Source organism: Ammospiza caudacuta, chromosome 13 (genome assembly GCF_027887145.1).
Source record: "Ammospiza caudacuta isolate bAmmCau1 chromosome 13, bAmmCau1.pri, whole genome shotgun sequence".
Taxonomy (NCBI): Eukaryota; Metazoa; Chordata; class Aves; order Passeriformes; family Passerellidae; genus Ammospiza; species Ammospiza caudacuta.
In genome coordinates this window covers 10,154,024-10,179,545 of record NC_080605.1, presented here as the reverse complement: position 1 = coordinate 10,179,545, position 25,522 = coordinate 10,154,024, and the positions used below count along the sequence as shown (strand labels likewise).

General features: G+C 42.6%; 1 protein-coding gene across 1 annotated transcript in view; it reads right to left on the bottom strand.

Annotated features, from left to right (window-relative positions):
• NKD1 (NKD inhibitor of WNT signaling pathway 1) overlaps positions 1-25,522 on the bottom strand; it is a 104,028-nt gene that overhangs the window by 28,301 nt on the left and 50,205 nt on the right. The window contains exon 4 of the mRNA XM_058813736.1: positions 7,585-7,642. Coding sequence (XP_058669719.1) covers positions 7,585-7,642 — 58 coding nt within the window. The remainder of the gene's footprint in view (positions 1-7,584; positions 7,643-25,522) is intronic.

Here is a 25,522-nt window from a genome sequence, read left to right as displayed (position 1 = left end):
CTACGGACACACCACTGCCCCAGCCCTACGGACACACCACCACTGCCCAGCCCTACGGACACACCACTGCCCAGCCCTATGGACACACCACCACTGCCCAGCCCTACGGACACACCACTGCCCAGCCCTATGGACACACCACTGCCCAGCCCTACGGACACACCACTGCCCCAGCCCTACGGACACACCACCACTGCCCAGCCCTACGGACACACCACTGCCCAGCCCTATGGACACACCACTGCCCCAGCCCTTCTCATTTCTCAGCCCTGCTGCAGGGAACCTTCCCTCGAGCTCCACTCACTGTGTGAGCAGCCTGCAGGGAGCTGACAGCCCAACACCCACCACCATGCCTTGCTCACCTCTGGGGTGCCAAAGGCAAGCCCAAGAGCCTTCCTGCCTTCTATGACATTTCCCTGAGCTACACCCTTTTGGCCTTCCATTCTTCTGCTTCCCACACGCACGCTCATGGTCTGGCTCACATGCTACAAGAGAAGCAGCTTGAGAGATCTGTAGATGTAGATTTACCAACAAGTGATTTTTTTGCCTCCTACCAAACTAGTTCATGACTACCCCAGAGCTGAGAATAAAAGAATATTCTTATTGTTAATTGATTATTTTAAAATGACCATTCAGGAAGAGCATTAGCTGCTCCACAGCAGAAGGAAAAGTTGCCAGTCTTAGGTAGATGGAAAGAACATGGAAAACGAATATTTTTATAAATACTATGCACATAATATTATTTTAAAGCTTTCCATATTTAAGATATTCATTAAGGATGAACTCTTTGCTTTTTCTGAGGTGCTTGTTCACTTCCCTATTAACATTTGGCTTTCTTCAGCTATCATAAACAATATAGACCACTTGTAAGTTTGGAAGGCTTTCTTGAGTACTGTACTTTGTAATTCTCTCTCTATCATATTTTAAGGGATCAACATGGTTGCAGAAAATCCCAAGCTTCATTCTTAGCCTTGCTATGGTGCTCCTGACCCAAACATGCAACTTGCCTGTGTTCAATGTAACAACTTTCCAGCTGCGTAGAAAGATCTGAACACAGAGATCAATGTGAAACTGCTACTTACAGCAGGTATGATCTTCCCAGCCCAATGCAGAGGATTCTAACCCAGAACACTCTCAAGCCATGGACAAAACACATCATCTATCACAGCCTGTTGGGCAGCACCAGCAGGAGCTGGTGGGTGTCAGCTAAAGAGGGTGACATGCTCCATGCAGGGAACACGGGGAGGAGAGCACATGCTCTCCACACAGCAGCAGCACACTGAGGAGGAAAGCTCACCCTCTGAGGTGTCCTAACAGCCCACTTTTCACTGCCTTTCTGTGCTCTGCTTGCCAACATGGGTGGGAGCTGTTAGACATACTGTAAAGGTTCATTTGGAAACACCTGGAGACCACTAACTCATTACACACAGGCCATGGGCAACCCTTGGATGGCAAGAGTCTTTCATCACTACTGACCTGGCTGCACTTGAAACAGCAGCTCCAGAAGTAAAAGCTTCTGATCCAAATACCAACCCCCCTCAACTGGAAATGCTAATGTTAAGAAACACTTGCACAATTTTATATTTTTTAAAATTTTTTTAAAAGTGCCTCATGCCGTAAGATTTTCCTCCCACTCATGGCAAGCAGCCTACCTGCTTCTTATAATTTCCTGGATCTGTGCACAACCACAGGAAAACTTCTGCTAATCCTACCAGTCTCATGTTCTTTGGTGACTTTTATTCTAACTGCCAAACTAAGCAGTTTTCTCTTGGCACTCTCCCCTGCTCCTTCCTCCCCACACCCCCACGTCCTTTGCTGCTCCTTCCAGCCCACAGTGCCCAGCTTATCATCTGCCAGCCTCAGCAGGGACCTGCTGCTTGTCACACACTGCTGGCTGCTGCCACCGGGTCACCCCCTGGCCACAGACATTTTTCAGAGTTGTTCCATGTCATATTGAGTAGTAGGAAAGGATACAGCAGAAACCTCTTGGGAGCTGAAAGAAAATACAGCCAGTGATCAGCAGCCTGAGGTGATCACATAGCATGTACTCGTGCACAGCAAAACTATGGTAAGTGCACAGGATTAGCAGCAAGTCCTTAAAATGCAGAGTTCCCATCTAACATCCCAGAAGGCTGACCACAAGAGCACTTTTAAGGTAGAATTATTAACACTCTATTTGCAATGTCAGGGATAAATAGGTATTCTGTTTAGGAACCTGAGAGGGAAGAGACCATCATTTTCTAAAAAGCACCAAGCCTGCATCAATGGTACCATACAGGTAATAACTGTGGTGCCAACATAAAGAAAATTTGTCTGTGTGCAAGATGCAATCTATGCCTTTTCTATAAATACACTGGAATGTCATGTATTTAAAATAGAAAAAAATTATTTAAGCATTAGAAAAATAAGAACTATTATAATTGACAGCATTAACTAGGGAGAGGAATGCCATTTGAAATAGCTGCCTTTTATTACCTACTCACAGCTCAGCTTAGAACAATACATTAATTTATTAGAGTTAAAAGATTAACAAAGTATGGTAAAAAGTGTCACCCAGGCAAGTAGAAGATCAGCTAAAACTAACTAAAACGCTTGTTCAAGTTTTCATTTGCTGACAAGTTTATAACAATTTGGGCCCAAGTACCATACCTTATCACCCTTCCTCTGAGCTGACATCCCAACAAATATTCTTCCAATTACTAATTTTAGAGAAAACTCCAGGAACTAAAGCCTTCACTGACTTCTTTCTGAATGGAGAGAGAGGAAAGGGAGTAATCTCACACAGCAGCAGCCCCAGGGTGGGGTGCACTGGGCAGGGATGCTCCCCCATGCCTCCCCTGCTGCTGCATCCCCTGGAAGCCAACGTGCTCCCATCACTGGGATGTCTGGGATCAGTGGGGAGGGGGAAGCACGTGCAGCTGGGGGGTCCAGGCAGGCTGTCAGAGCTGGGCACAAGATCAGCAGCCTTAAACCACCAGTTCATTCCTTGTTATTGGTCCCTTGTTTGCTTATCAGTTCTTATTAAAGTCAAAACTAACCCAGCTCCTCATGCTGGAGCACTGCTAACCACACCTCAGCTCCCACTCAGCCACAGATGCTGGGGAGGAAGATGTGCAGGACAGACTGCACACACCAGTAAAATGTTGGAAAACATATAACAGTGTTAAGAATATAAAGAATAACTTTTCTGCTTTGCTGAATACAAAATGCTTTAATTGCAGGTTTAAAAATTACATAACGGCTTGTAAATATGTGAAAAGTGCAACAAGTAGCTCTTGTACAGATCTGCTAGGTTTTTTTTTCAGCAACAACATGTACTTTGAACTCTGTTGGAGGGCTTTCTAATATTAATAGGCAAGAAGATGACCTGAATAATTTGTCCTTTCTGGTAATAGAACAGAGAACATCTTACATCTAGGGCTTTAGATACATCTGTCTTAGGAAACATATATAAAACATTTGGTTTGTTGATTCAGGCCAAGCTCTGTCAGTACTTTCAGCAGGGCTTTGGATATCATGTTCAGATAAGGCACCAGGAAGGCTTGGATCTTCTCCAGTCTTCTGTTGAGAGAATAATAATCAAGACATCACCCTTGGCTGACAAATGAAACAGGGAACAGATTGCTATCAGTGTAAGAGGCAGCTCCTCTGACAGCTACAGGACTAGATTGATCTCAAGAGATGCAAGATTTCTGATTAAGAGAAATACTTAGGTCATACTTTTCAAGAGAACAGTGACATGAGAAATCACATTATTGCATAAATAACTGGGACAATAGGTTAGGCATCAAGGTGAAGCTCAAGCCTTCACTGTGAACTCCAAAAGGCAGCTGTATCCCACAGGGCTACAAAGAGCTTGTACTGGGACAAGAAGAAATCACCCCTTTGTACAATCAGTCTGCATCAGAGGACTGCATCAGGAGCTCCTTCCTGAGCTGAACTTTCTGAAGTTTTTAAATGCTCAAGTGATAAGATGGAGAAACCCCAGTTCATTTCAAGAAGACATGGAGTGGCCAAGATAAGAAACCTCTCCTGGTCTACAAGCTTTAGCTGCAAAAATTTCTAAAAGCGTCCAGGGAAAGGAAGTGAAAAAAGTTCTAGAGAACAAGAGCAGGACTCTCGAACAATTAATCAGAAGCTTACTTACGCCTAGGAGAGCTGAGAGAGAATGGGATGTCATTATTAAGCACTCAAATAGCAGATGTCTTTCTGAACCACCTGCTTGTCTCCATGGCAGAAGAGTGACTTGCCATTTGACACTGCACTCAATTCCTGCCTGCCATTTTAGCTTCTCCATCGACACAAAATGGGAAACATCTCCTAATGTCTGTGCTAGTTTTTGCAACTTCTTCCAGAGCCAACCCCAGCCATTCAGTTCTGGTAACCCATTATTCTAGCTAGGGACCAGGAAGGGAAAACGGGAGCTCCTTTATATGTGAAGGGTCATGAAGCATCTCCTTGCTGTGCAGAAACTGGGGGAAAGGGAAGTTTGAGCACGAGACACTCCTACACAGCCACAGCAGATTGCACATGCACTTCAAGTCTGCCAAGTGGAAGGCTCTGAAATGCACTTGGAAATCACCTGGAATGCAAGATGCGAACAAATCCACTGAAGAATCTATATCCAGCATGCCCAATTGTTGTGTTATTAATGAAAGAGGAAGAAGGAAAACAGAGCAAGAGTAATATGAGACTGAGGTTTCCACTGGTGTCTCTTATCTAAGGAATCAGTCTCTCGACTGACCACATAAGAGAAAATCCAGAAATTTCAATTTAGCGACTTGCCCAGCAGCAGAATCAAAGGCAGGTGGTGGCTGCAACAGACAATGCTGGTCAAACCGTTTCTCTCTGCACAGCACTCAATAACAGAGTTGCTGCTATTGAGTTCTAACCTCTTGTCATGCAGCAACATTGAGTCAACAATCCGCTCTCATGGCTTAATGCTTTTGATGTTTACTTTGTTCTTTGTATAGTTCAAAAGAAAGCACTAATGCACCAGTCCTCTTACCAAATACAATCTTAATCCCAGAATCCCGAGCCTTTTGCTGTTGGCCAGTTAAGTCTGTTAAGACGAAAGGATTTGATCAAGCTTTACATAACAACACAGAAGTTAAATCCAGCAAAGAGAGTTCTTTTTATCTGTACTGCTCAGACAGCTAAGAGAGGAAAAAAAAAGGAGAGGGAAGGAAAAAAAAGGTAATGAACTTGGCTATGTAAAACAAAAAAAGGAATTCAATTATTTCTCTTATTGCCACTTTGCCTTTTCAGTGAGAGTCTTTTAAAGAACTCAGATTTATTCTCCAATAAAGTTCCTGAGAGAGAAGGCTCTAACGTTCCCCTAAACCAGAACTGTGGAACTTGCTGTGCTTTTTGTGCAAATCTGAGAAATGTTTCCTTTTCATCCCTACCATGAATTTATGAAGACAGAATACAGCTCACTGATGCATGGTATTTGCCATCGTCCTCTCTGAGCTTGGTCCAACCAACCATTTCCTGGGTTACAGATCCCTGTCTGTGAAGCTGTTGGTGATTTTGATGTTATCTCATGACACACGAGCATATATTCATGAAGCACATGTGTTACATCAGTACATACGTGAAGATCATGAGGCAGCAAAATAGAGGCAGGACTTTAGATGGAAAGGTCAATCTATGTTTTAGAATATTAATTACATTTTCCCACAGAAACATTTCTATGCAGAGAAGAGGTACCACAGTTGCCATCTTGTACCTAAGAATTCAATCTGTGCCCTATCAAAGATCTCAAATCTGTTTCAGCTTCACTTTATCTAATACCACGACTTTGTGCTAGTACTAGCACAATCATTAAAGTATGATGCAAGTACAAAGTTACACAAAAAGGATGCTTCAACACAATGATTGTTGTGTTATCTGATAATTATAAGATTTTCTATATCTGAATGAAACAGGAAGTGGTTAGCACTGTCCCCAGCATGGAAAGCACAGCCTGGAGATCTGAGAGCAGAAGGGATGAGGAGCAAGCTTTGACAACTTGCATGCATTGCCTGAGCACAGGGTGGGAACAGCCATCTCCCTCCCAGCTGGAAAGATGCCACAGAACAGCTCTTCCATGGTGACAGCACACAAAGGATCGACCACTGCCGGTATCTAAATCTGGTCTTCACTACCCAGCTACCTCGTAACAAAGGAGACTCATCAGAAGCAATCATGTGAAACTGCTGAAAGACTGAAATTACAGTTACCTAAAAGGCTTTACATTCTAATAAAAAGAATCTTGCTGCTGACTAGTTCAAAAATATTACATATTGAACGTTATGTTTGCTATGCAAGATAATGCCACAAAATAAAGAAAAATAATTAGAGGCAAGGAAAGATAGAATGAGACAAAGAAAATGGAATTATTCACCTTGCTGACATTTAATATCCTGTCTGAGGTAGTTTCTCCTATCATTCTAAAATTAAAATCCTACCCTATATCCTAGTAAGGGAGGATTGGAAAACTGTGGTGAAGTTAAATACAAAACCACTCAACAAACACTGTCTCCACCATGGCAAGTATAGCTTGCCTTTGTGATTAACAGTAGCTTACAAGCACCAGCCAAAATTCCTGTTACGGCACATATGAGACATGCAATCTTTGTAAACTACAGAGATGAGAGAAATTTGTAATCCAAGACTCACAGTGCATTAACACATTGCACAGGTAAGGAACTGGAAGGCAGACATTCCTAACAGAGAATCTTTCATGTTATACAAAAGCTTCTAATACCAGAAACAAATGATTGGATTATAAAAGTATAGAAATTTCCAGCTTAAGCTTGACATGGTTCATTGCCCTAAATAAACTGGGCATAGTGTTTCCAGTGCTGTATAATATAAATCCAGCACTCAGCCCATGCAACCTCTTGTTACACTAGAGAGTTTCTGAAGTGTCATTTCCTTGAAAGGAATGAGCAACAATTTAATCTCCTGCACTCAGAACCCCCATTGTCCCAGAAGCTCAAGGTACCCTGGATGTGTTCTCTGGCAGAATGCAGCATCCACACTCACAGGCACCAATGTCCTTCCCAGCACAAGAGTGATTCCATCTCAACTGCCTGACCACAGATAAGGAGATGAGATGGGAAGAGAAACTGTCTGAGGCAATAATGATTCCATTCATATTCCAGAAAAATGTGTTGAGTAAGAGTCTCCAGTCCTTACTAGAAATTAACGTGGGAGTTTCTAAGGCTGGTTTGTGCAAGCCAGAAGGGAGTGCAGTGTCCCACACAATCAGAGCTAACAGTTTCACTCATCTGCCACCTCTGCCAGGGACAGGGACATCCATCACTCTACCAATGCCAGGAGAAGTACCTGGAGATAATGGTGAGACCCTGAGTTAAAACACTTGGTCCCTGTGATTCAGCTGGGTGACTTTTTCCAACACAACAGTAGCAGATACAGAAATAATACCCTATTTCCATCTTAACAGTTTTTTCAAGCAAACAACACATCGGTAGATCAAGAACTGCACACTAAATAAATGCATTCTTACACTTATTTATTCACTAACTTATTCCAATACTCCTTTATATTAACCAAAAAATGTAGTTCTTTAAATACCTTCTAGATGAAAGTGTTCATCACCAATAGTGTCTCTGTAGCCTTCCCCAGATAAATCCTGTTTAAAACAAAACAGAACAAATTAACTACAAATATACTGCACAGGAAGTGTTGAGGTGTTTAAAATATGTATTTATTATTGCCAGAATTAATTTATAACATGAATGAGAACACAGAAACTGTTTTCCAAGAAAGTCAATCACCTTATTAGTGGTAGTCAATGCATTTGCTGCTATTTTACAATGCTCTGGACATACTTCTGGACAAAAATTTGGTGAAGATGAATGGACTACACAGGGGAAAGAAAAAAAAAAGGATCATATTTAAATAATTTTATAAAGTAATCTTTAGTCTTTCAATGTCCTTTCAATCAAGCAAGATTAAAAACTCCAAATGGAAATGATAAAGGAGAAATAAGCCCTTCACTACCCACAGAGGAATGTCATCACTTGGTTCCACCAACAAACAGAAAACTTCCATATGCCAGAGGTCACCCAAGAAAAGCAGATAACAGATTCTGACAAGCTGCCTGAGCCTTCAGCTCTGAAATTAATGGAATTCTGTCAACCCCAGTATGTCTAGAACAATACAGAAGCAGATGCCATAGATATGCAGACAGACTTATCTCAGACCCAAAAACCATCTCTCCAGTGGTGCTGATGCAGTTATAAAGAGCATCAGTGGGATATGGAGCTAATCCCAGTTACAAACACTCTGAAGAGCATTCTCACTCCTATTAGCAAACCCTTCCAGCTCCATCACCCAGCCCAGCTGAACCACAAGCACTGGCAGCTTTCCTCATGTCCTCACTGCTCTCAGCCATTCCCAAGCTATGGCAGCACCAGTGCCACCGACCTTACACTGCAGTCCAGCTCCCTGGAGTCTCCCCAAACACCCTCTGCCTCTGATAAAGTCATGGTGACAAAGAAGGATATGGGGCCAAAAAACTGGCGTGCTGCACTCACAGCAAAAACAGAGCAGCAGCACAGAGCCAGAACTCTCAGCATCAACCTGTGGGATGGAAGCTGACCTTGGAGAGCTTTTAGCAGAAGATAAGGATAAGGGAGTAACCTGTGAAAATTAATGTCTGGTTGGATTCATTAGCTTTATTGTTAAAGAATTTGATCATGATAAAGGCAGTTCACCTCTTTTTCTTGAAAAAGCTGGCAGAGGTTCTTCACCTTCCACATGCCCAAATGTTATCCTTTGAGATTAGTTATAACAGAGTAACTAAGCCACAAAAGCATATCGTAGGAATTCTTCAGTATCAGTTTCTGCAGCAGCATGTTAAAAATTAGATTTCACTAACAATACTGGGATACCTAGCCCAGGAACCATGAAAATACTGCCTCTTCACAATCACATCCCCTGAAGTTAGACCTTACAGGACAAATGTCTCTGAGAAAGGCTGGCAAACTGGCCTGAATGCTGGGATACAGCACAGCACAATGATGCTATAAAAGCTGACATTCTGGATTTATCTTTCCAGGTACAAAATCACAAAAAACCTACTTTTGTTCCAGTACAAAAACTCTCTTTTTCTGGGCATGTGCTGATTAATATCAATCATTACCTTAAAAAGTATGGAAGGCACAAACAGAATGAAAAGAATACACAAAATGTTGGCATGATGCATATTGCTGCAAGATGATGATCTTTTCAGGACCACCTAAAAGTTAGTACACATTTATTTGTTTAATCAAATTCCCCCATCTCACAATTTTCCATGAAGCTGTGAGAGCATGCCTTGCCTGCTCCCATAGATAATGACACACAGAAGTGACTCTGCTCTCCCACAATGCTAAATACTGAATAATTGTTTCATTTGGGGTTTTCTTGTGTTGGAATTCCCACTCTCTTTGGGGGAAAAAAACTATTTTCTGTATTTATGATCAGCAATTATGCAATGGGTAGGTACTTGTGGTGTATCTCTGAGAACACCATCAGATGTTAGCTTTCACCTCCTAAAATTTTAGCTAGGCAAGCATTGCATCTGAGTATCAAACACTGCCTGTTAAAATGCCATTAATCTCATGCTCTACAAAACTCACAAGCCATTATTTGTTGTGATTTTTCATATGTCAAAAGATATCACTTTAAAACAAGCATACATTTGTTGATGAAAAATGCACTATCAAGTAACTCAAACGAAAACAGTGGAAGACAGGGAGTGTAAAACAGCAGAGTGAAGCATTAATATTCATTACACTAGCTGCCTTATTTCCTCACTTTTAATCATTACATGGGTCTTAAGCAAATATGTTTTATATTCCAGTCTAGTTTCACTCCTTCTCTAGCTCCTAGTTATTTAAGTTAAAGTAGTAACTTAATGCAAGCAAATTTCCACTAAGTGTTTCTGCCTTAAACCAAATTATTATAAATTAACACATTCTAAAAAGTCTTTTTCATGCTGTTGAACCATAATATAACTGCTAGACAGCACATAAATTGACAATCCATCCTGAAACTGATGAGAGCATCGTTTGAACAGTTAGTGACACCTTTAAGCAGACTTCCTCAGCTCCCATTCAAAGGTATTCCTCTGTGGAAGATTCTGACATGTATTATCTTTGATAGACAGACATGTATCTGAGAAGGGTGTGGGCAACTCTTAAGATTTTGCAGTGAAAAAAATGCAGGAGAAAAAAATATATATTCTCTCATTCATCTTATCATCATTAACTTTTCTGTCAAAAAAACTGCAAGAGAGTTACCCGAGTATTTTTAGCACCACTGAGATAGATGTTGCATAAACATCTATCTCACCTGGATAAACACCAAAATGCACCTGCCTGAAAAAAGGTTTCTGGGCAGGGTATGTAAACTCATACAACAGAAAAGCATAAAGGCTGAGCAAATATCAGAGAAAACAATTCTGACTGCAGCTCATCCTGAATGATATTCTCCCAGTGACCCACACAAATTCTCTTGGAGTGGATAAAACAGTGCATCTGCTCCAAGCAACCCAAATTCATAAAGTGGGCTGGAGTGAAAGAAAAGGGCCAGTGGGTAAAACAGAACCCACAGCTCAAGAAGCTCCAGTGGGAAGCAATCACTGCAGGGAACGCACTGGATCAAGCGTGTTCAAGCATAAGGAGGACAGGGGCTAGAGGGGATGAAAAAGGAGGAACGGCTCTGCATTGAGCCAGGCCCTGCCTGCCACAGGGCCCTCAGCACCCACCAGGGCAGGAGCAGAGCCCAAACAGCAACAACATTTGAGTCACAGGCAGCTGTATATCACTGTCCTGACACAGTGCTTTAAATCACAGCACTGCCTTCTCAAACTGCAACACTGAGTCATGAAACAACCAAAACCAGATGTACCCTGTGAAATACTACACAAATGAGGTCAGCGAGCACTTGAAAGAATAGAGAAAAGAAACATTTACACAGAAGGATTATTCTAGCATGCCATGGCTATGGGTTGCTGGACAGGAACCCATCTACACTAAGTGTTTCTACCTCACCAGGAGTTTCCCAGATAAAGAAGTTGGCCATTGCTGGCTATCCACAGTGAATGACTAAGATTCAGGCTCAAACATGTGCTTCACAGCCCAGAACAGCTGCCTGGCCTTGCTAGAAAGGACCTTGTGCCCCATCCATCCCACTCTGATAGGTGCTGCTGTACCCAGCTCAGATTTAAGAGTGTGGGGGTGGAAAAAAGAGTTAATTAGTGCAACTCCCTCAGAAATGTTGCTGAGGATATACATACATGAGGAGAAAAAACACCTTTGAAAGCTCCCACACCCCAGGGCTTCTATTCAGCTGGGTACAAGTCCAGCAAACATCACTCACTTCCCACCTTTGGTGTGCAATCAGACATCAATGAATTCTAACTCGATGGAAATTTTAATTTTTTTAACCTCAACTTCAGCCCTAACTGCCCTGTGCAGTCTTCTTCCTGATACAAGTCTCTGGAGACAAAGGCCAGGCACTCACTCTGGGGCTTCCAACTATTGACTTCCTTCTCACCAGCCATCTGAAAATGCTGCAAATGTCAAATATTGACCCTTCATTCTGCCTACATCACCTTTGCTGGCTCCCTTTCTGCTTCTGCCTTGAAGCTGAGCTTGACTGCACCTTCCAGGCTCTGCACAGGCGTATTTGCAGTCACATCCCCCAGTCCTGCCTCCTGGTCCCTACATCCACTGGTTGCTCCAACCTTGCTCTGCACTATTATCCCCTCCCTGCCCTGGCTCTGCCTTTCCATGTCACCCCCACAACACCCAGCACATTTATGGTACATGAGAGCCAAAGTCTCTGATAGCAACCAGAGGGTGTATTTCAGCAGCCTGTGCCTGACCTAACACAGTGCTCAACACAGTTTTGCTCCAGCGTTAAGTACAGACAGATACATCCATACATGTATTACATATTTCAAAGGATAACCTTTGATTTAAGAGGGTTATCATGATAGCAAGCACATTTTTAAAGCCTGGGTCCCCTTCTCCTTGTACTACATCTCAAGTCAATATTGCATTAATTAACATTTTTCTAAAAGGTGTTGCTCTTGTCAAGTTGAAACAAGTCGCTTTACCTCTCTCCTTCTCCAAACACCTCATTAAAATACCTTGATTTAGCCTTAAGATACTGAATTTTCCACGTTTTTGGCAGAAAACATGCACATATTTCCTGCTTAATGAAGTTTTTGTCGAGGAATCATATATACTTTTTTTTTTGCACAACACATGCAGAATGACAAATCATCAACCAAAAACCTTTCCCCCCTATTTTTAACCATCTGACTGAAACATGGGGTTTTCTCTCTTTATTCTCATATTGATGCAATAAAGTTTTGGAATGAGTGAAGTTGAAGAAATGCATTTCACAACAAGACTGCAAGAGACAAGATCTGTGGTAATTCTAATGTGCTGTGTAGATTTGAAATAGTTTTAAAGTCATTGCCAACAAGAATGCTGTGTCACCTATGCACAAACTTCAGTTCTTGATGTAGAAAAAACAATCCCAAGAAATATAGGCTCAGGAGAGTGAGGGTGCCCTTTGGCCTTTCAACCAAACCACTGAGGGCCTGCCAGGTGCCAAGCGGCCGTTCTGAATGTTTCAGTCTCACTTGCAGGAGTTTCCAAAATAAATCTGATTTTCATACAGCAAGTCCTTAACAGACTGTGAAAATGTGAAAACCTCATCTATTGAAGATGCTTCAGGAAACCCATCCAAATCCCAAAGCACACATTAGTATTGTACTTTATTTTCAGTCTTGTCCAGACTTGAACAGAAAGAGGAAAAAGACTTTTGAAAAACAGTTGATGGAAGGAACCTTTTTCCCCTTTGGGTATCTGAAATTTCCCACGGACTAGAAACACAGCCATGTGTGAATATGATCAGCTCAAGCCAGGCTTCAGCACTAGGAAGCCTACTCACACCTCAAATAATGGTGTAGTTTCTTTATCACTACTTTATTATTTATCTTATTTATTTATCTAATGTAAGTGGAAGCAGATACTCAGTTATCCTGAGGTCGTCATTCTTTAAATACAGGTTTACAGCCAGGCTTAAAACTTGAAAATGAAATAAATAAGGAAATAAATAAATAAACTGCTCACAGTCAGACATGTGGAGAGGATATTGTGCCAGGCCAGCAGCTTCCATGTACAGGTACCCATGCAGTCAAACATACATGAAAGTAGATATTTATGGACACGATTTTGTGCAATCACTACTTACAGGCAAAAGAGAAGAATGTGCTTTGGGCATGCATCTGGCTCTCTTGGCATTTGGAAATGAAGACTTCATTGTAATATTCTCTTTCAAAAATGCTTGAAGATCCCCGTCATAAGCTTTTTCAAATAAACCACACACTCCTGTATTTCAGTATTCTATTTAGGACAAGAGCTTCCTTTCCTTCTCTGTTCATAAGTAATCTATAAACCCAGGGCCCTACACAGATAAAAGTAGGTATGCCAAACCTCACTATAATGAAAATTGAAACCAGGTGAATCCATGTAAGAACGAAACACATGCCATACAGAAAAACACTATAGAGCAATATATGTTTATGCCTTGTTTTAAGCCTAAAATTATTCTTCTACAGCATATTTCCCTTTTTCTTCTGCAATCACGAATTACTTTTTTGAAGTTTGCCATTCTGGATAATTTAATAATAAAGATAATTCACTAGGATGCAACATTCTGTAGAGAATGCATAAACCATCTCACACATGAAGAAGTCAAGGTGACTCTACTTTTTAGATCACATTGAAATACACACTGCAACTGCAATAATGTAGATTGTTCAGCAGAAGAAGCAAGCTCAACTTCTATAATGTTTTCTTTCTCTGAAATAAGAACCTGTGCTTTGTCATTACAGAAAGGTTTTTCTTCCTTCACCATGCATTGAAGCTTCTCTCAGATAAAATTACTTCACCATATAACCACAGCACGCAGAGTTCCTAAGAAAACAGACTTTTCCTCTAAGATCTGTGACAGATGATCTTGGATGTGTTTAACTGCTGTGGCTTAGGATTTTACTGCCTTTATCTGCCTTGTTGGCCTCTGTGCCCAGAGTTATGGTCCTCCTAACAGAGAGAGCAGGACATAACGGGTGATACCAAAATTCATCCCTTGGGACCTTAGCATAAAGATCACAGTAATGTACCAGCTCCATAAATAAAATGGTGAAACACAAATGCCTTCGGTTTGGCTGCCTCTGTTCTCTGGGAGCAGTAAGTCCCAGCCACAATAACATGGCAACACTGCTTGAAATCACACATCTGTGTCCACCAATTTGACAGAATTGGCACTCCTGCAGTCTCAGCTCACAGAAGTCACCTGTAGAGCAATTCCAGCTGCTGCTAAAATACTGTGGTGATAAAGACAGGATGGCAAAAAATATCCACTGTTGAACTCCAGTCACAATTATGGACTATTAGAGGCTTATGAGGCAGAAAACATCCCCAGTACCTTTATATCCCTGTTACAGGCCCTCACATGGTACCAGGAGCAGTTCCTGTATGATACACTTTCAAGGAGAGCCCATTCATAGGAATGTGAACATGAGGCTGTTGAGGAAGTGGACATGGACAGCAGATGGACACTTGCACAAAAGCCTTCATGGTGGCCACCCCAATGAGAAAGGAAACAGGGTACTTTTCGTTCCAGGTTGCTAGCACCATGCAGCTGAACCTCTTTTGACCAAAACAAACATGTGGACCAGGCTTTCCAACAGGATGGAACACAAATCCTTTCTTCATATTTCTAACCTATTTCTTTTCACCAGCCTGTGGAGATCTGGTAGTGACAACAATGAAACATGCTCTTTGCAAGTACCTTTGTCACCTCTACTGTAGTGGGCAAATGAGCATCCTTTTTCAGAGGTCAGTCACTGCAGCCTGCACCCAACAAAGGCTATCTGCCTGCTCATTTAACTCATTAACTCATTAACATTTAAGTATATAAAAATATAGATGAAAAAAAAAGACCAGAAATAATAGCTTAAAATACCACAAACTTTTATCCAATGTATGTTAAGGCCTGTAGACATTCAGAAGATTAATTTAGGGTACACTTTTATTTGTTTATTATTCTAGTTTCAAGACAGAACATTACTATTTTTATGCTGTTTTAATGCTGGATTTTATGGATATTTATAAACCCCTGCTAGGTGTTTGCAAAGTGACATCTTCAATTAACGTTATTATTGGAATTCTGTAAGTATTAAGGCTTCTAATTTTTAAGGTGACAGGATAAAACACAGTTTTTCAAGGACTTCTGCCAGATAAGAGACCATATAATTGAGAGCAACTGTTAGAACAGATGTACAGAATCAGCAGTTACTTTCCTACTGAAGGGTCCAGCCATCTTCAACTAAAAAAGAACATCAGTCTTTGAGATTAAATAGAGCTGAAACAAGAAATGACTGCTTTTTGCTATATTTAAATTCACTTTGAAGCTACTTCAGAAGAATAAATGAACTCACTCCACAGATTCAGCTATTTACCTTACTTCATTCTAACTATCCTCTAATCTCCTTGCTGATTGGAAAATCAATTGTCCCCAAGATCTCATCTTCAATATAGATTATACTGAGGAACATGTCTAAGGACGTGAATGAAAGAAGACAAATCCTCATCTCCCTTCCAGCCTGGAGAAGCTCAATGATTTCTCTGAATTGCTTATTTTGGGCTTTTTACCACAGCAGACGGATGGGTGTAGCTATGTAATAAATCTGACTTTCTGTTCAACCTCCTTTTATTATAGATTTGGTTACCAAAAATCTCTTTAACAGACAGACTGAAGTGCACTGAGGTGATTGTATCCAGGCATGCACTGGGAAGCAGGCTTGTAGAAAATGGCTACAGAGCTTGAGGACAGAATAACTTGCTGGTTTAAGATGTGATCACCAAGTTCAGTGGTCATTACAGCTTTACCATACTGCATTCTGAGCCTTTCTTGTGAGAATAGCCTGTGTCTTCCTATAAGGCTCAGGTTTTCATACAGCACAAGGGCTTAAGGCTCCCCTAGAATGATAATCAATGCTCCTCTATTATGTTTATAGTTCTAAGGCTTTTCCTGCTAATGGATGACGTGTATTTATGCAGCTGGAGGAAACCTGGATTCAATAACTGCTCCACCACAGACTCACTGTGTGGCGTAGGGTAAATCACTTAAATCTCTCTGTGCCTTCATTTTTCAACTGTAAAGCGGAATTCTTGATGCCCACCTTTGCAAAGAGCTCTGAATCCTCAGGATGAAAACATTCCCTGCTAAATAATATTACCTTGTTAGGAAGCACAGGTGTGTGACCCTGGACACATATGCTAATGTTGAGCCATAAATCTGTCAACAAGAGGTGCTGGCAAAACAGATGGTTCACATTCCTTTTTAAACCACCTCTTTGTCCCAAGAGCCCAGGTATGTCAACTAATCATTTTATAACTGGTTGGGGTTTTAATGGGCCAGGAAGTCCCAGCAAAGCACAATGCCATCAACATTAAGGCTAAAAACAGAGCTGACAAGAGGAAAAGACAGACATGGAGGAAAGCCTGGCATGTAGGAAAGCACTGTGAGGCTCTGGAGGAAAAGATAAAATAAAAAACAGAACCTATCTCCACACATTCCTGTAAGCATCTGTGACCATGCCTGACTGGTGACTGATGCTGAATACATGAAAACAGACACATGTTTTTTAATTACAGGCAATAAAAAGCCACAGATGCACACCGTTTAAAAACCTGATTTAGATGAACAATTGCATGCTGATTCACAAAGATGTCAGGAGGATTACAACTAAATAAAAAGTTCCCTTCCAAACATTTTCTTTTTAAATCAAGAGTTGCCTCTGTTATTAGAAATTCCAATTCCCTATCTCACTTGCTAAAAATTGAGCATATGGCATTTTCCTTGAAAATGTTACTGTAGCAACAAGGGCTGGGGCAGGATTTGGGCTGCAGGCTGGGCAGGTAGGTGACAGAGAGTGCTTGGGCTGGTGGGGCAGGGCAAGGCAGCAGGCAGGGCAGGCAAGGCAATGGGCAGGGCAGGCAGAAACAGCAGGCAGCCCAAAGCAGGCAGGGCAGGCAATAAGAGCAGGCAGAACAAACCAGGCAGGGCAGAGCAGGCATTAAGGGCAGGCAGGGGAAAGCAGGCAGTAAGAGCAGGCAGCAGAAACCAGGCAGGGCAAAGCAGGCAGTAAGAGCAGGCAGGGCAGAGGAGGCAGGGCGGGCAGGACAAACCAGGCAGGGCAGAGCAGGCAATATGAGCATACAGAAAGAGCAGGCAGAGCAGGCAATAAGAGCAGGCAGGCAGCACAAGCAAGGCAGGGCAGAGCAGGCAGGGCAGGCAGGCAGCCCAAAGCAGGCGGGGCAGTAAGAACAGGCAGGGCAGAGCAGGCAGGGCAGACAGGCAGAGCAGGCAGTAAGAACAGGCAGCCTAGGGCAGGCAGGCAGCCCAGAGCAGGCAGTAAGAACAGGCAGGGCAGTAAGAGCAGGCAGGGCAGGCAGGCAGCTCAAAGCAGGCAGAGCAGAGAAGGCAGGCAGCATGAAACAGGCAGTAAGAGCAGGCAGGGCAGGCAGTAAGAACAGACAGGGCAGAGCAGGCAGCCCAAAGCAGGCAGGGCAGGCAGCTGTGCAGGCCCGTCTGCCACGCACATTCCCATAAATGGAATGGCAGGGCCAGCGGCCCACATCAAAGCATGGAGTTTAGCAGATTTCCCCTTCCCCTCCCCCTGAGTCTTTGAGACGGAGACTTCATACTCCAGAATTTAATATCTTTTTCCTCCCTCCCCCCATCAGCCCCTTTGTCTGTGTCTCTGTTCTCTAAGAGCTAACAGATGTTGATGCCATATAGTTTCAAAGAAAACTTTTGATGCCCACATAACTCATTACAACTAATATATTCCAAGAATGCTTGTAGCTCAGGAAACACTGGGGTGAAAAAACAGAGGAGAGGGGGCAAATGGCTACACTGAGTAAGCCTTGAGAGAAAATAAATAGTTCACTTCAAAGTCATCAGGGAATTCTTTAACAAGCTCTTTCTTCCGCAAAACACAGAACAAATTCAGCTGAGCCTAGAATTCCCAAAGGAAAAAAATAAGCCCAAACCCCATACAAATGGCAAAGCAGGGAAGCATCTGAGAGGTCGCCCGGCTGCCCAACAACAAAGTGCAGCATTCTCAAGGTTCACTATTCCCAAGCAACCTGCACTGTGCCAGGGCACAAAAGCACCGCTGAAAAGCAGAGACTGTCAACAATAACAATACAGAGAGCCCTAGAAAAAGCTAACCCTGTCCCTCTGCACGGAATGAATGCAGATGGCAACGAGATTGCTCAGTTCATGGAGCACTGTAGATCAGCCTTAAACACATGAGGAGGATGTGTCATGAATGTCACACCTAAAAACAAGAAACATCCCCTCATTTAGCAGCAGGTGATTGCATTTTTCAGGGCAGGCAGGTTCTGAGCTGTTGTCTAGGATTACATCTAGGATACAACCCTCCATAAATTTTGCTAGCAGGTCTCCTCCTCTCCTCTGCTGCTTCAGCACACAGCTGCATCCTCCCCTCTGTTTGGTGAGAAGCCCCCCAGGAGTCACCAGGGGTTGGTAGGGAGAGGGGTTGAGAAAAGGGGGGAGGGCGAGAATGCGATTACATCAATTTCCACAGCAGGGGGATCAGATTGCATCATTGTACACAACTTGGGGCCCACTCTTTTATCCCTGATGCAGGCAAATTTCCCATTGAAATCAGTGGGAGACTCGTCTGTGCGGGGACTGCAGGATCACGTGTTCTGTGATCACAGAATTAAAAAGCAGTAGGAAGCCACACCTGGCAGCACCTCTCTCAGCGGTTCTCTGCCCTCCGCCGGGATGGATATCAAATCACAACAAACAAAAATATAACACCAGTGTTAAATCCCTTCTCCCCTCATATACAAACTCCTAAAAATCCACCACTGCAGTTACTGTATAAAAGTCTGTATAAAGTTCCTGCCACTGTACTGAAGATTTCACACAAAGCAAGTGGGAAAGAAAACATCAGGGGGAGGCATACATTGACATCTCTCATCTAACAACTAGAAAGCAAAGAGTTTTAAAGGTTTTAGACAAGCAGGTGTATTCTATTGCTTGTTTTTCTTTCAGGGGTTTAGTTGGAAGAGGAGAAAAAAGACAGCCCTACTGCAGCAGCAACAACCCATGGTCTGTTTCTGAACCATTCAAATACAAAAGCACAATATGTGAAACATTACTTTTTCACTGCTGCTCGCTTGCAAGCACCACACTACATCCACTCACATGTGCATGAAAATTTTCCTTGTAGCAGCTCAATACTCTCCCCAGTTTAGCTGCTGCTACTCCCATTCACATCTTCTTTGCAAAATAATTATCCCTCAAACGCACTGGCAAACAGCTTAGGAAAACCAGAACTAAAGTCCTTTATCAGATTTGTTGAGGATCAAATGTGGTTCCTTGTAAAATGATTCCTTATTATCTCTCCTGCCTCACCATTTGGGGATAGGTCATTTCCTCTAGGGAGTCAGAAGGAAGGCATCCTCAAGCCTTGTGGCTTTGTAAGTTAAATTCTGTATTACTGAGGTCATCCACCACATTGCAGAGCATTAGGAAGCTTCATCAGGAGAACAGGGAGCAGAGCTGCTCAGGTAATTCAAATCTAGTCTGTGACTGAGTGGGGCCAAGGTGGAAAATCTCAGGAGAAGACAGGGGATGGCACAGAAATACTCAACACTACTGAGCCCTTAGGGAACCAGAAGATTTGGAATTGTATGCCATAAATTCAAACTCTTATTGAACTCTCAAAACAATGCACCTCTAGGATGTGGGTTCTAAGTTTGTCCAGAACTCCCCACCCTCTCTGGCCTGAGGGACTGTGGAGCAGTGGGGAGGCCGGGCAGCCCCACCAGGAGCTCTCAGCTGTGGGGCTGCCTGGTGGCACTGGCTCCATCAGGCCATGGGTTCTGAGCACCAGGGCAGCACTGGGCCAGCAACTGCCTTTGGACAACACTGTGTGCATTGCCTGTGTCTCTCACCCCTGTCAAACAGAATGTTCCAGAGTGGGCTGATTCCATGCTCCTTCTGTCCCATGTGCACCAGAACACAGTGAGGAAAAAAAACCCCAAGAATCGTGAAATATACAATATAATATAAATGTTATGTTTTCATTTTCCTGGTTAGGCCTGGGTTTAGTTTCAGCTCAGCCCTATGATGACTATTTTGTGACAGCAAAATAATTTGGCTTTTAGGATGAAAAAAAATAGCAATTAATAATTAGAAGGAAAATACCTCACCCAGACCAAAAACATAGTATCTGTTACTTTTAGTGGCTGTGGTTTTGTCATCTGAGCTGGGCAGAATGATGCCCAGAGACATCCAAAGACCTTGGAAAGGCATTTGAGGCTGGTTTTCATCATTTCAGGGAAAATGTGTGGTTTTCTGATTGGGTGTGTTGGAGAGTGTAGGTTTTGTTTGTTGCATTATAACAACAGAAAAAAAGATTAATTTTGCCAAATACTAAGTTTTATCTCAAGAAACACTGATAGAAAAACATAATGGAGCCTCACAACTATGGACAGTTCTTGTCCTCAAACAAAGGAACTGAACTTGCAGTGACCCAGCCAAGCCTGGGTTGCTGAAGCACTGAGGGAGGTAATATTTATAGGACCTCTTTCAAAGGCTTTTTTTGCCTTGTTCCCCTATTTCCATTAACAAGAATTACTGTATTACTTAGCAGCACTGTATTGCTCAGCCATTCCCCTTGAGCAGCACACCCTGGCAGGGAGCACAGCCTGTTCCTCATGGTGCTACAGACACACAAAGCCTCCCCAGCCCAGGGGAGCACACCCAAAAAGGCACATGGGGGGTCAGTTTTTACCTCCTGCAGGTGCTTGCAGTGGAGCAGATCCCACTGAGCTTCCTGCAGTGACCAAGCCCAGAGAAAGGTGCGTGCTCAGGTCCTGGGCAGCAAAGCTGTGTCATTCAGCCCAGGGCTCACAGGTACTCCAAGACCAACCCCCAGTGACAGGGGTGTGACCCCAGGAACAATGTTATGCGTGATTTCAGACACAGTGAGGGTCCCTGACAAAAGCTGGCCTTGGCATCAGACCCCACACAAAATGGGAGAGGCCAAAGCGCTGTGAGAAGCCAGTCAAACCAAGGATATGGGATGTTCTCAAAAGCCATGAGAGCACCATTTCCATGTTCTGAGCAATCAGCAGGGCTTGCAAATCCTCAGTGAGCTCCCTTTGGAAAGGTACAGCTCCCTTACACAGGTGGCATAGGAAACACTGCTCTGTGACTAGCACAAAACACCTGGACAAAAGTGGAGCCACTTGGGATCACAACAGACATTTTCTCTTCCCATAGAGGGTGGGAGAAAGCTGAAAGAGAAACTTCAGTTTCAGTACTTTCAGTACTTCAGTTTCATCACCAATCCACAAAGCCCTCAGCATGTGACTGTGACGGAAACTGGAGTTTAAACAGTCTCATCAGGTTACCATCCCACCCTTCTTTTTTAAACCAATTTAATTCCATCTTTGTGGCAAGGTTTTGTACTCATTTGCTATGATTTATAACATCTTATTTAAACACAAAGGCCCGTGGAAATCCTTTACAATGTTTTTACAATTTTTAATGTTTTCCATGAGGACCAGACACATCTGGGAGGGGAGGGAGGAAGGATGACAACCCAATGCAGATTACATGAAGAGCAGCAGGCTTGACTGGCCCCATGCAGCTAATAAAGGGACAGCAACATTTTAAAATTCACATTTACCCAGAAAAGTTTTACCTAGTCTTATGTAAACGCCAGAAAGGCATTAAAAGAAGAAGAAAGTCTCAGCATTTCCACACCATTTCCTGGTGCTGCTTTTAATGTGCTCCAGTAAGAAAGGCACAAAAAGAGGAGTGGTGCAAATAATCATGAAAATAAAGGAAAACAATAAGGAGACTTTACTACCCCAAGCTACCTTCATTTAACTTTTACAATATAAATTAGGGGAAATATTCCATCACAGTCATTACGGGCATCTCAGTTGACATTATTTTCATGTCAAATGCTTTTTAATGCTGCTAATTTTTAATAGATTGTATTTAAAGAATGAAATTTAATTAAGACAAACAAATCTTTCTCACTAGGCACAACTCTTAATTTCAGTCAGAAAAGTCTGTCAGGCAGCCCAGATTGCATCAACAGCTTCATGAGCTCATGACACACCAGCACATAGCACAAACTGTAGCCCAAGCTGTCCTGGCAGGACATGCAAACCTTGATTTTGATCCCAGTTTTGCCCTAGTTTCACATTTCTGTAACTGCAGCAGAACAAAATCAGAGAGGCTGGAAATAAAATTGTGCCTTCACTGGACATTAAAGACCAACTCGTTTTTTAGTCAGTTATAGCATCAATATCAACATCAATGTAAATATTTTAACTTAAATTGAAAACCCTTAATATTTCTTCCACAAGCAAAATATTCAAAACTCTGGCCTAAAGAAAGATAAAAGGAGCCAATCTCCCCTTTAAATTACCAAGCAGGCCTGGGCTTTGACTCCTTTTTCAATGGGAAGTCAAAACGTCTGACTCCAATCAGTTTGTATAAACCAGCTTTTGTTTTTCCTGTTACCCAAATGACTCCACTCTTAAGGATTTATTGTAACTGGATTGCTTTTCTACCCAGCAGGGAGCTGTAGCACTAGCAAAGCTGTTCCACACAGTAGGTTTTCCGCTGATTGAATTTCTAGACTTTCAGCTCTTCGGAAATGTTTGCTCTTGTACAAGCTGTCAGAGGGAAATTGTGCGCAGTCGATTTTGTCTCAGCTAAAGCCAGGCGGGGTTCCATATGCAGCAGCCAATGTGAAATTGAAAGAAGGAGGATCAATCAAATTGCAAAGGAAAAAAGGTCTCAGCACAAACAAATAAAAAAAAAAACAAAACCCAAAGAAACAAACCATACAACAAAAAAAAGGGAGGAAAGCAGAGAAGAATGAAAACCATTCCTGCAAATAGGTGCATTAAAAAGAACCAGCAACATCCTTTACAAAAGGAAAGCTTTTATTTAAAAATCACTAACATGAGGGCTAGGAGCCATGTGAAGAAGTCGTTCCATTAACCATGCACAAAGCCAACACGGTTACATTGCTCCCACTCCAAGCTGCTGTCTAATCCCTCATCCCTGGAGCAGCCCACCCTACCAGCAGTGCCCCAGCTGTCAGCAGCACAGGCACAGCTGAGACACACAGATACTCTGCTGCACGGGCTGCTGGCTCGGTTCTGCAGGCAGGAACACACACTGGGAAGATGCAGGAAGCCACTGGAAGCACCTCAGCTGCCATGTGTGTGTCACAGACCATGGAGGGTAATTTAACCAAAAGGATTTTTCAGGCATCACGTTCTCTCTCAGGACCTTACAAAGACACCAAAGTCACCTCCACTCCAAGTGGATCATTGCCATGTTCTTGCCACACACAGGGTCTCATGGTGCCAACTGCTGTCTGCACCTGAGGTTTTGTTCTGTGGAAATACAATAACTGACAGAGCCAGAAGTGCACTCGGGGGCCAACACAACCAAGTAAATCAGAAGCAACAAGCAGAGATTAACATATTTGTATTAAAGGTCTCAAAATCTGAGTATAAGCAGCACTTGCCTGTGGTCTGCTCTGCAGTAGCTTATATTTCTAACTCAACTGCAAGGACAAATTTTAGTTCTAACTGCATTGCAGGGAACAGAAATGTTTTTAGGTATAAGCCAATACATCCAAATGACACAGTAACCCATGAATGTGACAGCATAGGTGAGCATTGGTCTGGGAGTCTGCCCTGCCAGCAGTGGGCAGATAAGCCTCACAATATTTAAGTAGACCATAACAGAACCAGGAGTGGTTGCACTGACACCAGGCACACCATCTTGCCTCTCTGCTGAGGTTTGTGTTGTGACAACCCTGTGTTAGAAAAGTTGTGTCAACTCTTTTATCTTTTAAGAAATATTTACATCTAGTGGGTCACTCTTTTTTGACATACAGTGGAAATCAAAAAGCCATACAACAGGGGTTTGGTTTTAAATTACTGACTTTACTGTAAAATACTTTCATGTCCTACTCCCTTGCACTGCTCTGGACTTATCCTCATGTCTAAGTTCAGTAAGTAGCCAGGCAGTATCCCTACTGTCTGTAAGGACAGTCATTCTGCCTTTTAAATATATAATGGGGAAAAGCACCTTGCAAAAGATCTTTCTTAGAGCATCCCAAGTGTCTGCAGCAGTGACTGGTGAAGAGCCTCGGTGACGGTGCAAAAAGGAACCTTCATTTACTGTGCACTGTCTCTCCTCAGAAAACACTACACAGTGAGAGAGGATGACATCTATCATAAAACAAATAATAATAATGAGGATTTTTGCAACAACTCTTCCCCAGTCAGCTGCCTTCCATTAACAGTGGTTTTCTCTCTCAGTTCCTCCCTCATTTCACCTGTTAAGTGTAGCTCAGTGATTTTCCTGCTGGGAGTCTGTTCAGACATGCTTTCCCAACTCAGCACACTGACAACCTGACATTTGTGCTCCTAATCAACAGTGCACCTCGACAAAGGCCTGATGATGAAAGGAAATATCCTGGCTCCAAAGTCTTCTAGGGGGCCACGTGCCTGACGAAGGCATTTGCACCACTATTTACACCATATTTAATGAACCTCGTTACTGAGTCGGTTGTCTGCTCATGTTAGTCACTGAAGAGTTTCCTAATTTTTTCTTTACCTCTTGGGAGGCTACAGTTCCTCTTCAACCATAAAGGAAAGTATTGCAAACAGAAAAGAAAGAGGGCAGTGAGCAAGAAATTCCTGATGCACAAGAAAGAAGCACAAGGCTGCAAATGACCTGAAACTTTGATCAGTCTGTCCTCCTGATACTATTAAAATTTACTCCAGATGTCCCAGGCACTACTGCTAACAGTGCCCCAGCCCAGAGCTGTAGCCATGTACAATAGCTGAACAAAGCATTGCCTTAAGATAAAAATTCACTCATAAATCCCAACAACAGTTATAGAAAGGTTATTGTTCTCCAGTTAGGATACACTGCCATTTTCAACTAAATGCAGATTTGATTCAGACTCACACAAAATTTAAGGTTCAATACTGCAAATGCACAACCTTCAGTGTTCTATGGGAAAACCAGAACAAGGACTGGTTAATTCTTCCCATACAGTCTGATGATGCTCTGACTGCCTGACAGACTTTTTACTTCATTATCAATTTCTACCAAGTTTTCTATTGCACAATTTGGTTTGAGGGCACATGGCTGCACAAAGTGTGAAGAATTGTTCTGGAGCTCACAAATATAACTGAAGCAAGGCTGGTCAACAATTGTCCCTAACCAACTGCTTAATTCTTTAGATCTATGCCACTTCCAGGTCCTAAAAACCAGAGAACAATATCTGAACTATCTATCAAAGGTAGTGTTCTTCACTCCAACAGCCTTAAGCATTCTA